General features: G+C 38.1%; 1 protein-coding gene across 1 annotated transcript in view; it reads right to left on the reverse strand.

Moving 5' to 3' along the window:
* Positions 1–390: 390 nt before the first annotated feature.
* The window catches only part of PAXBP1 (PAX3 and PAX7 binding protein 1), a 32,875-nt gene continuing 20,833 nt past the window's right edge, over positions 391–12,432 (reverse strand). Inside the window, exons 12-18 of the mRNA XM_068546983.1 lie at positions 11,067–11,211; positions 10,256–10,377; positions 9,349–9,425; positions 8,907–8,973; positions 5,268–5,414; positions 3,457–3,611; positions 391–641 (exon numbers count right to left, since the gene is read on the reverse strand). Coding sequence (XP_068403084.1) covers positions 524–641; positions 3,457–3,611; positions 5,268–5,414; positions 8,907–8,973; positions 9,349–9,425; positions 10,256–10,377; positions 11,067–11,211 — 831 coding nt within the window. The 3' untranslated portion in view covers positions 391–523. The remainder of the gene's footprint in view (positions 642–3,456; positions 3,612–5,267; positions 5,415–8,906; positions 8,974–9,348; positions 9,426–10,255; positions 10,378–11,066; positions 11,212–12,432) is intronic.

The following is a 12,432-nucleotide window of genomic DNA, read 5'->3' on the forward strand; positions in this document are numbered from 1 at the left end:
ACTGCTAACCAAAAGGTGACGAATACTTAGTCACTTGCCAGCCCTTTTGTTGCAACAGTGTAGTAATTTCCCTAAGACAATTTGCTATTGAATAATTTGCTGCTGTTAAAAGGCTTACTCTGTAGAAAAACACCACAAATTTCCAGTGTGAAAGTAACTCCATGGTGGTATAAATATATATATATATATATGCATAATTATACACTATACACTGCACACATTGTTTACAGAGAACTATTAGCTGAGAGGGTTAATTTAAATGACCATATAAAATACTTCTGTAAACAAAGTATGACAGGCAGTAAGGAAACCATTCACAGACTTCCTAGAAATGATCTGAATTCCTTTCATTCATTTCATTCCGAAGAAATCGCATTTAAGGACACAGTATTGAATATTAATAATGTTCTTTGTATTAAAACAAGAGTCAATATTTTACAGTTTAAGAAACTTTACATATATACAAAATTTTTACATTGGGAATGGTATTAGAACAAATAGGCTTCTTTTCAATCTCATAGATCTATTTTCCTTCGATCAAAGACTTAAATTCTTTCACATTGTGGTCACTTGCAATAGATACAGCGTGATCCAGAGCTCGAACACTTGCAAGGAGTTTTACTATCTGTTTTATGTTTTCCCTAAAAGAGAAAAAAGGAAACACAGGATCAGCAGGTTACAGCATGTGGAAAAAAAAACTGTCCATATTAAAAAAAAAACCTGCCCATGTTTAAATGCCCAGAAACAGAGGACCCATTTTCAAAAATAAAAACACCCCAAAATCTCATTCAGATCCATGATTTTCATTAATATCGAGAAAGGAGAGAAAGCACTCTATTGCCTAACTTAACAACTTCAGAGCCCTGCCTCCCATTCCTTCCCAAACCAGAGTCCTAGCTCTCCTAGAATACACCTGGAACACAAATTATATTCGTGGGTATTCATGACCAATCCATCAAGATCCAGAGTAATTTCCACTCCTCCAAAATTCACTAATAAAGTGTAACCTGGCTTCTTTTATCACCCAGCTAGAAGTCATTCTCAGTAATCCTCAAATTTTAGCATACATCAGGATTACCCAGAAGTGTTCTAAAACACAGATCACCAGGCCCCACCTTCAGAATTCTGTTCAGTAGGTCTGGAGCGGGGCCTGAGAATCTGCATTTCTAACACAGCTCCCAGGTGATGCTGCCAGGAACTACTTTTAACATTTACAATAGTTTGAACCACTTGTGAGAAACAACACACAATGTGACATTATTAGCGGTCTCTTCTCTACAAAATCGTAGTGGGGCTTCCCTGGTGGCGCAGTGGTTGAGAATCTGCCTGCCAATGCAGGGGACACGGGTTCGAGCCCTGGTCTGGGAAGATCCCACATGCCACGGAGCAACTGGGCCCGTGAGCCACAATTGCTGAGCCTGCGCGTCTGGAGCCTATGCTCCACAACAAGAGAGGCCGCGATGGTGAGAGGCCCGCGCACCACGATGAAGAGTGGTCCCCACTTGCCACAACTAGAGAAAGCCCTCGCACAGAAACGAAGACCCAACACAGTCATAAATAAATAAATAAATAAAAGAACGTGAATTTCTTTAAAAAAACAAAAAAAAAATTGTAGTAAGCACCTTTTAGGGAAGGATTATAATTTTTAAGATTTTGTGACTCACGTGGAACCTACTTCATGTGCACTGCACACAGCAGGTGCTTAAACAGCTGCTGAAATTCTTTTCCATAGAAAAGTAAATACTGTTTGTTGATATTTACTCCCAAAAACACTGTTACATATATAAATCAAAATTTTAAAAAAAGTGAAGTGAATAGGATTTATCTAGTAAAAAACAACACATTGAGAAGAAATATTAGTGCCAATAAATAACAACCAACACTAAAATGACATGTTAAGGATGAAATAAAAATTTAAACCAGGGAATTCCCTGGTGGTCCAGAGGTTAGCACTCTGAGCTCTCACTGCCAAGGGCCTGGGTTCGATCACTGGTCGGGGAACTAAAACCCCACAAGCCACACAGTGTGGCCAAAAAAAACCCCCAAAATCACCTGGCAAAGATTTTTTTTAACCACTGAAGTATTTACTATCTACTTTGCTTTTAATTTTATTATAAAAGATAGCAAATTTTCTCTCATGAAAATAAGGTTCTTTTTCCTGGAAGGGGAACAGGGGAAAAGAAAAAGATTTTGTTATGGGGTATGACTAATGGTGTGATCAAAATGAAAATGAAACTCTGACATTAGGAAGAATATATGAAATGAAACTTTAAAAAATAAAATTCGTCTTTGGGAATTCCCTGGTGGCCCAGTGGTTAGGACTCAGCACTTTCACTGCGGTGGGCCTGGGTTCAATCCCTGGTCTGGGAACTAAGATTCCACAAGCCATGCAGCGTGCCCAAAAAAACAAATAACAAAAAACAAAACAAAAATAAAAATTCTTCCAAATGGTACTAGTTGTTATTATTACTATTACTTACTTTTTATGCTAGAGATCTACCCTCAAATTCCATGAACACCCGAGACAATGTACTGAAAAAGGGGTAATGGTTTGTTTGTTCATTCCTTCCTTGAAACCTTGATAAAAAATATGTGTAAGCTGCTCCCCATAAATCATGAGTGATGACTTAGCCCATGAGACGGATACAGAAAAACTCAACACAGAGCACAAACATCTCAAAACTGAGATATAACCTTCAATATACTTTGGGTTTCAGTGGCTATCTTTTCTAGGGTTTGTATCTGTAAAATGAACCTCCAAAGACCAAGATCCATGACATTCTAAGAGCCTGAGATTTCCCCAATTATTCAAGGGAGGAGACAGAAAAAGCAATGATTCACTTACCGAAATCTTCCCTTAATATCTTCGTAAATAACATATTGAAAAAAGATTAGGTAAAAGTTGCAAAAATGAAAAAACTAATGTGTATTTTTGGTAGGTTTATCAATACTAAGTCAATGTTTACAATTTAAAGTAAAATATTGGGCTTCCCCGGTGGCACAGTGATTAAGAGTCTGCCTGCCAACGCAGGGGACATGGGTTCAAGCCCTGGACCGGGAAGATCCCACATGCCGCGGAGCAACTAAGCCTCTGCGTGCACCGCAACTACTGAGCCTGCGCTCTACAGCCTGCGAGCCACAACTACTGAAGCCCATGTGCCTTGAGCCTGTGCTCTGCAACAAGGGAAGCCACCACAATGAGAAGCCTGCGCACCGCAACGAAGAGTAGCTGCCGCTCTCTGCAACTACAGAAAGGCCGCACGCAGCAACAAAGACCCAGAGCAGCCAAAAATAAATAAATAAATAAATTTAAAAAAAAAGAAAGAAAAGAATCAAAATAAAATAAAAATTAAAGTAAAATATAAACATGTCTCTACTGAGAACATTTTAATAATACTAAACCTAACAACTAAAGACTCTAGATCACTGTTTCATTCAATAATTACAAATAATTACCTTGCATTTCTTTTTTCCACATCAGAGCACCCGATACTGTTTCTGTAAATTGTATCTGCTAAGTGTACAAGGTATCGACAGAAGTTTTCTAACTGAGAAATAGTTCTTTCTCCTTTCAGATTCATGAACCACTGCTTGGGGAAACAACTGATTACCTATGAAGAAGAAGGATGTAAACAGTTAAAACAAAAATAAATTAAAGCATCTAAAAGCTGAGTCTAGATAATGCGTATCATGTATTTAACTAGAAGACTTGCTATTGAGCAACATATAACTAATTACTTAGAAGGGATATTCTTTTAAACCTGATTTTCTACATAAACTATACAAATACACCTAGATATACCCTAATTTTAAACTTCAATATATAGACACTCAAAGCAAAAGATAAATAATTTCTCCAATATTTAAGTAAATTAGGGACATAAAATTGATAACCAATTGCTTCATTTTCCAGTCTTCCAGAAAGCCCTAAATGAACTCAACTGTCCTTTGATCAGCAGCTTTTGATGTAAAAACATGTATAGCATAAGTACCAAACTGCAGCCTCTCCCCATGCTGAACAGTTCAGTAAGTAGGCATCCTTGCTGGCAGTAGGAGCCGTGCTGGCCCAGAATGGAGTGAAGAGAGCATCACATCGGAGGGGCAGCCTAGGGCAAGAGCCCGAGCAGGACATGAACAGGGCATGGTGGCAACCTGGCATGGGGTACCAAAACCCGAGCAAGGGGAGGCTGTTTCCCACCCGGGAGAAAGCAGCCAGTGGGTAGAGATAGCTCCCCACCAAAGAACCCAGGGATGCTTGGAGAAACAACTGATGCCACAGCTGGGCCAAGCAGGTACAAGATAAGCCTGAAACATCGTGTGCCAGAAAGCAAGAAAGTGTTCCCCCCAAATTAGAGGACATGCCACAAGGTCGCAGAGGTCAACTTGAAGGGACTCACACTAATGAAGTCTAGGACAATTCCTGACAAAGATGCAAAATCTGAATCTATTCATGAGAGAATACCAGACATACCCAAATTGAGGGACATTCTACAAAATAACTGGCTTATCATCTTCAGAAGTGTCAAGGTATGAAGGTCAAGGAATGAAGCACTCTTGCAGATTAAAGAAGGCTAAAGAGACATGACAATTAAATGCAAAGGATGATCTGGGAATTTCTTTTGTCAGCTCCTTTGGATATTACTGAGATAGCTGATAAAATGTGAAAAGGGGCCTAAGGATTAGGTGACAGTAATATATAAACGTTAATTTCCTGATGTTGATGGTCATATTGTAATCATGTACAAGAAAATCCATGTTTATAGGAAACAGACACAAAACTATTTGAGGGTGAGGGAGTATCATGTCAGAGAATTACTCTGATGTGGCTAGGTTGAAAAACTGTACTGTACTTGCACATTTTCTTTAATCATATGACTGTTTAAAAGATTATCAAAACTGTGTAACTCACATATATGAAGTAAAAAAAATTAACTAAAATTATTTCTTAAATGAGAAAAGAGACCATTTCGTTAGTAACACTTAAAATAGCATTCATTCAACTGTTAAAAAATTATCCCCAAATTAAAACTTTTATTAATACCTATAAAAATATTGATATAGATAGACTGATAGAAGGACAAATATACACATATATAACAGTACACCTTTTTATGTAAAAAATGCTAAGGGGAGATTGTCAACATTACACCAACTTCGATAATCAAAGGGGTTTTCATGAAATTCTCAAATCTCTTCAAACAAAGAAAACTTAATCCATCTTAACTCGTATGCTTTAAAAACTACAATATGTGTGTCATTTAACTCACATTTTGGGCTTTTTTGATGCTGTCATCGCCATATTCTGAATTCTGAAAAGCCATGAGAATGTATCTATTTAATAAACCGTCTATTGATAATTCCTGAAGAGTTTTGTTTGAGAAAATGCCATACCATTGAAGAAAATTCCCTAAGAGCTAGAAAGAAGAAAAAAATTATTTTTTCCCCAGTTTTATTGAGATATAATTGACATGTAACATTGCGTAAGTTTAAGGCATACAACACAATGATTTAAATATATATTGTGAAATAATCACCATAAGTTAACATCCTTCCCCTCACACAGTTACAAATCCTTTTTCTATTCTCTTAGCAACTTTCAAATATACAATACACTATTGTTAATTACAGTCATCATGTTGTACATTACACCCCCAGAACTTATCTTATCTTACAACTGGAAGTTTGTACCTTTTGATCCCCTTTATCCAATCTCCCCACAACTCCCCACAACTCCCCACCTGTGGCAACCACAAATCAGATTTCTGTTACTAAAAGTTTGGTTTTTTGAGAAGGAAAAAAAATTGAGAGGCAATGTAAAGCAATTAAATTAAGTACAAAGTAAATTACTTACACAATAAAACACCTTATGAAATACCCTGGACCATGTCTTGCCAAAGCACTAATAAGCAGTTTTGAAGGGTCTGAATATTTCTGATAATGACTGAGGTTAACTAAAACTTAAATAGCCACATGGAGCTAGTGGTTACTATAGTGGACAATGCAGATACAGAACATTTTCCATCATAACAGAAAGTTCTGGTGGGCAAATGATGATTCTTAGATAAATGTCCTCCCTTGAAAATCATGCCTAAACCAGTCCTATGACCCTGCAAAAAGATGGAAATTCTCTTTTTGACTACCACATTGCATGTTCACCAGACTTCATGAACCTGGACACTGGAACTACTTAAGCTCAATACATATAAAATGGAAGCCCCCGCCCATTCCACCATAAAATTCTAAGTTCCCAGTATTTCTCATCTTAGGAAATGGCAACACTATCCAACAAGTCAATCAAGCCAGAGCCTACATGAGCCTTATCATTCTTGACCTCTCCCTCAAGTTGTCGAACCCCACCTCTTCCCATTCTGTACCCTTCTCTCAGTCCTTGCTGCCATGCCCCTGATCGAAGCTGCCGTCATCTCTTTGTGGACCCTGCAGTTATTCAACTGACTACGAGCAACAGCTCTGGTATAGTTTTTCTCAAGCAGGGCTCTGGGAGAAAACTAAAACCTACAGAAAATGATTTGAGTGACTCCTTACATAATTTTCCCAAGGATGGTACAAGCTAGTACCATTCTAGTTGCATACGCAATGGAGGCCTTAGGGCATCAGGTATTAATTCTTCCACAGAAACCCAGTTGAGAAGAGCCGCTCAGGAGTTTGAGTGGCTGAGTTAGACTCCCATCTCTACCACTTAACAAAGGGATGAGCCTGGGCAGGTTATTCTGTGCCTCCCTGTCCCACCAGCAGAGTCAAGCTCCTAGGGCTGCTGTGAGGATTCAATGAGATAATCTATGTAAGAGGGTGTGCTACAGTGCTTGGCACACAGTAAATATGTAATAAGTACTAATTTCCGTTTTCATTGTTACTATCTTCACCTACTTCATTTCACTATCCCCACACAGAAGCCAGAATATGTTAAAAAGGGCAATATTTTCATGTCACTTCCCTACTAAAAACCCTTCCACAACCCATATAAGAGCAAATGATTCTCAGCAAAGGTACAAAAGCAATTTAATTTTAAAAAGGATAGTCTTTTCAACAAACTGTGCTGGGACAAAGGAACTTCAAGGCCTCATGCCCTATATAAAAATTAACTCAAAATGGATCACAGACTTAAACGTAAAACCTAAAACTATGACATGTCCAGGAGAAAGGATAGGAAAAAAACTCTGTGGCCTTGTATTAGGCAAAGATTTCTTAGATGCGACACCTAAAGCACAACTCATAACCGGAAAAAATAATAAGTTGGACTTCTTCAAAAGGAAGAACTTCTGCACTCTGAAAGACTGTTAAGACACAGACTAGGGGGGGAAAACTCTTTGCAGATCACGTATCTGATAAAGTACTTGTATCAAGAATACAAAACTCAAAGCTCAATAATAAGAAAACCCAATTTTTAAAAATGGGCAAAAGATTTGAACAGATACTTCATCGAAGAACATATACAAATGGCAAGTAAGCACATGAAAACATGCTTGGGCTTCCCTGGTGGCGCAGTGGTTAAGAATCCGCCTGTCAGTGCAGGGCACATGTGTTCAAGCCCTGGGCCGGGAAGATCTCACATGCCGCGGAGCAACTAAGCCCGTGCGCCACAACTACTGAAGCCCGCGCGCCTAGAGCCCATGCTCCGCAACAAGAGAAGCCACCGCAATGAGAAGCCCGCGTACCGCAACGAAGAGTAGCCCCCGCTAGCCGCAAGCAGCAACGAAGACCCAACGCAGCCAAAAATAAATAAATAAAATAAATAAATTTATTAAAAAAAAAAGAGGGGAAAAAAAAGAAAACATGCTCAACATCATCAGCTGTTACGAAAATGCAAATTAAAACGATAACAAGACACAACTATACACCTAGGAGAATGACTTAAAAAAAATAAAAACCCTTAAGATACCAAGTGTGGTGAGTGGTGAGAAAGAATAACTAGAACACTAATATATTGTTGGTTTAGAATACAGCTTTGCCTAGGTATTTACCCAAGTGATGAAAACTTATATACCCAGAAAGACCTGTGTGCAAACAGGTTTATTCATAATTAGTCCAAACTGGAAACAATCCAGTGTCCCTCAATTGGGGAATGGATAAAAAACCAAACAAAAACACCTGTGGTATATCCACCATACGATGGAATACTACTTGGCAATAAAAAGGAGTGAACACAAGACAACACTGATAAATCACGAATGCATTCTGTTAAGTGAATGAAGCCAGACTCAAAAGGCTAGTTAGTATATAATTCCATTCCTAAGACATTCTTACAAAGAAAACTACAGGACGATAAAAAGGGGTGGCCAGGCTGTAGGGGTGGGCTTGACTACAAATGGGCATGGGGAATTTGGGGGAGATGATGGAAGCGCTATACATCTTGATTTAGGGAGTGATTACACGTCTGCGTGTAAATGAGAGCTCCCATATCATCTGAACTGCTCATCTCTTCCCTAACTCTAGCCATCCTGGCCTTTTCTCCATTCTAGTGTACCCTGCTCTCCCTTACCTCAGGGCCAACTAATAACATAAATATCACTTCCTCAGGGTGGAAGGGAATCTTCTGTGACTCATCCATCAAGGTATCTGTGCCCCTTGTCATATGCTCCCATACAACTTCGAATTTTTTTCAAAATTCATCACACCTGAGATTACTTATTTGCTACTGTCAATTGAGCTTGGTTATAAACACCATGAAGGGTCTACTTCTACCTTAATTCAGTGCTATATTTCCGCAACTTAGAAGAGTGTCTGGTACTCTATTTGCTGTGGCTTAGTAAGGCATTTTGTTGGCTAGTTTGGACCTTACTGGAACTCAGAATACATTTTCACCTCTGCAAACATCAAACCTGAATAAAATTAGTTTGTATGAAGTCAAACAAAATCTGAAGTCTTTTAGACAGCCTACAGACACATACCTTAACTGAAGACCAAAACTGTCGTTGAAAAAACAAGTAAGGCCCAGAATTTTTATTTTCCAAGACACTAAGAAAAAAAGAGAAACACATCATGATCAAAGTTGTGTGTTAAGTGCCATCTGATTCCTAGAAGATTTCTGTAAGTAAAAGAGGTGAACATAAGAAGTTAACTAATTTTTCAAATTTTCAAACAACTGTATTCCAGAAGATAATTTTAAAAGGTAATGGCAATTTATTGTGAGATACTAAGGGAGGACTATTTGCGTTATGCTGCTTAAGGGAGCAATTTCCCCACTGAGCCACTCTCTTCGGGCTACAGGTTTACACTATGTAGGTAAAGCTTGTATTTCAAGCTATGCTTAGTTTTCCGGAGTTTAAGAAGTCTTCTCTGAAAGATAATGGAGAATATTACCATCTTTAATGTTCTCAGGAGTTAACTTACTTTTTGGGATACAAGGGCATGAATACATCATCATCTAAAGTTCTCCTCATTCTCAATAGAAGCGCTTTTAGGTAAACCTAAAGAGTTAAAAATAGATCATGCATTTTAATAAGGGTTATGATAAAAGTTAAATTTTAATAAATAAAAATAAGCAATATTCCAAATCATATAGAGTATTCAATTTTGAGTGAACAGCATCTCAAATTTTTTAACTTTCCCCACTGAAGGTCCTAAGGTCTTTAATATTTACTACTTACTCTTCGTTCACCCCTCATCAATTACCAAGCAATAAAGCCATTTAGAAATCTTCCAACCTCTTAATCTACTATATAAAGATTTAAGATCAGACCTATAATCTGGTTCCTCTCAAAATGAGGTCAGTGAAAATAAAACAATGATAAGGAGTACTTTCTCATACCTAAATAGCTCATAAGAATGTTCAGTGCGGGCAGTGGCAATCTGAAGTTTTGAAACTTTATAAAACAATACCTAGTTATTTTACATGCTATTTAAATGTTTCAGCATTTAAATTATCAATTGTTATCCATTCCAGTAGTTTTTCTTTTCCCGAAAAAAATACAGTTCTTCAAGGGATGTCTGATTAGTCCGATTGAGAATGGGGGTGGGTGGTGAGGAGGGTGAAAACAGTACAAATGAGAGGCTATCTAGACTAATTACATCATCCTTCCCAATCGATATTTTGAAACTAAAAACTACTATCTCATATTTTATATATTTCAGGCTATAAAGGACAGGTGCCTCAAGTGGGAGAATCAGATTTTCTCGTTGGCTCAGAATATAACCACTCATTCTCTCAACTCTTGCTCATTTTCAAAGGGAAAGGAGAAGATAAAATAATAAATTTTAAAAAATTTAAAAAACCTTTCATAGATAATAATTAAATTACCTGTGTATTTTTGTTTTCTGCATTCACTACTGAAGGATATCCATTTACTAATTTTAGGGTAACTCCAACCATTCTTGAAGTCTGTGTTGTAGAAAAGGGGTCCCACATATTTTCAGCTATCACTATTAAGAAAATAAAAAGTAGAATGTACTGAGATACAGAAGTAAATTGCTGCTGACTTAAATCTGATGTCAAGCAGTCCCCAACTTAGAAATGCCAATCATGATTTTTTTCTTCCTCTAGTGTAAGCTTCAGTCTTCTTTGTCCTCTTAACCGTGGGAATGTTGAGAAGATTAGGCACATGTGGCGAGGGGACAGGTTCCTATTATTTTCTGCTGCTTGGTGAAAATAAAGATTGGGGAAAGCAGGATTTCTATATCCTAGGAGATGTTGTTCCAGCATCAAGAATTTCTAACTGAACTTGAGCTTTATTTTTAATATCAATATTTTAAATAGGTCCCTATGTCAATGATTCCTCATTTTTCTGTGAGAAATTGATGAAAGTAATGAAACTGCTCCCCAGAAAAATGCATATTCCCCCTGAAACTATGTATTCAGTTTTGCTTCAGGCAGTTCTTAAGAGCCTGAAATTTGCCTGTGGATCAATTACTGCCCCCAACTCCAGGCCCTCCCCAAGGTGGTCTTTAAGTCCCAAGTTAAGAGATAGGTACTCTTTAGCCATCTCTGGGTCTGGTGGTAGCTTTATTATTAATAATGTAATTTCTATGAGAAAATATGCTCTGATTAAAAACTCCTAAAAATAGATGTGAAAAACCCAATGTGTTTGAATGTTCAATTCAGTAATCTCTACCTGTTAGTTTAGGGAGAATCACCTTTTCCACAATGGTCGGTAACAGTGCAACATCTACATCATCTTTTTCTTGCTCTCGCTCTTCACAACCGTAAAACAGCAAAGATTCAAACCACAGCATATTCTCAAAGTCACGACATTTTGCCTAGAAAATATTTAAAAAGTTACCCAAACATTTAAAATAGTGGCTATTTCTGCTTCTAGTCATGAAAAGAGTAACAGGAACTGGATTTAGCCTTCAGTCATAAACTAAAAACTGGACAAATATATGAAACATCTATTTTCAGACAATGGACCACAGGCAGTACAGGACCATGACCCTGAAAGAACGGAATCAAATGAGGTGAGCCCCTGGCCAGAAGAGGAGATGAGGGTAGGCAACTGCAAGCAAAGCAGTCCTGCTGAGTTAGGAGACAATCTAAGTTCAGGAAGGCTGGAACGCTAGAAGCTGTGGGGCAGAGGAAGGAGCTACACAGGAGAGCTCCCAGATGCACACAAGTGTCCCCGAGCCTCTGCTGGACACTAAGAAACACAAGCCCAGGGCGGGACTCCACAAGGTCTGGCAAAGAGCAATCGGGAGCTGGGAGCTGAATGGTTCCCAAAGCTTAGATTTTTTTCCTCTTGTTTTCAGGGCTTCAACCTCAGCCTTCTTTTTGTTACAGTTCACATATTCAACCCAGCCCATCTCATTCATGCCCACGGCTCCATCCATATGTTGGTAACTTCCAAAACCATATCTTAAACATGACCACTACATGTGTACAGACAATTTGAGTTTCCTCCCTTATGTAACAGGCAATGAGGTCCAATTGATTCCACCTCTTAAATCTATCAGTTTATCTCATCCTCCTGATTTCCATCACCACTGACTTAGTTCAGGGTCCCATTTCACATCTTCCTCATTGAGCTTTCCCATGATGTTCTGTTTTTCTGGAATCAAAGAACCAAGTTCTTATTCATTCATGTTCATATCTCAGCATCACTACATGTAATTTTAGTTGACTGAGAAAGTGTATAAAAATCGAAAAGCAAGAGACAGTTCTCTTGAGAAGGGACAGAACATAAAAGGAAATATCATAAGATTATACCCAGTGATAATGTGTCAATTATAGCCCTGTGGGTGACCTATCTCCCCTGAAAAACACTTTACTGAGGCTTACATCTCTAGCTTTGAGATTAAAATTGCCCAAGGCATCATGGTATATTGCTTTTTTTTTTTTTTTTTAGAAGAAAGTGTTTTTTGGTTTTTTTTTTTTTTAATTAATTAATTAAATTTATGGCTGCGTTGGGTCTTGCTGTGCGTGGGCTTTCTCTCGTTGCAGCGAGCGCGGGCTACTCTTCATTGTGGTGCGTGGGTTTCTCATTG

This window comes from Eschrichtius robustus, chromosome 6 (genome assembly GCF_028021215.1).
Source record: "Eschrichtius robustus isolate mEscRob2 chromosome 6, mEscRob2.pri, whole genome shotgun sequence".
Taxonomy (NCBI): Eukaryota; Metazoa; Chordata; class Mammalia; order Artiodactyla; family Eschrichtiidae; genus Eschrichtius; species Eschrichtius robustus.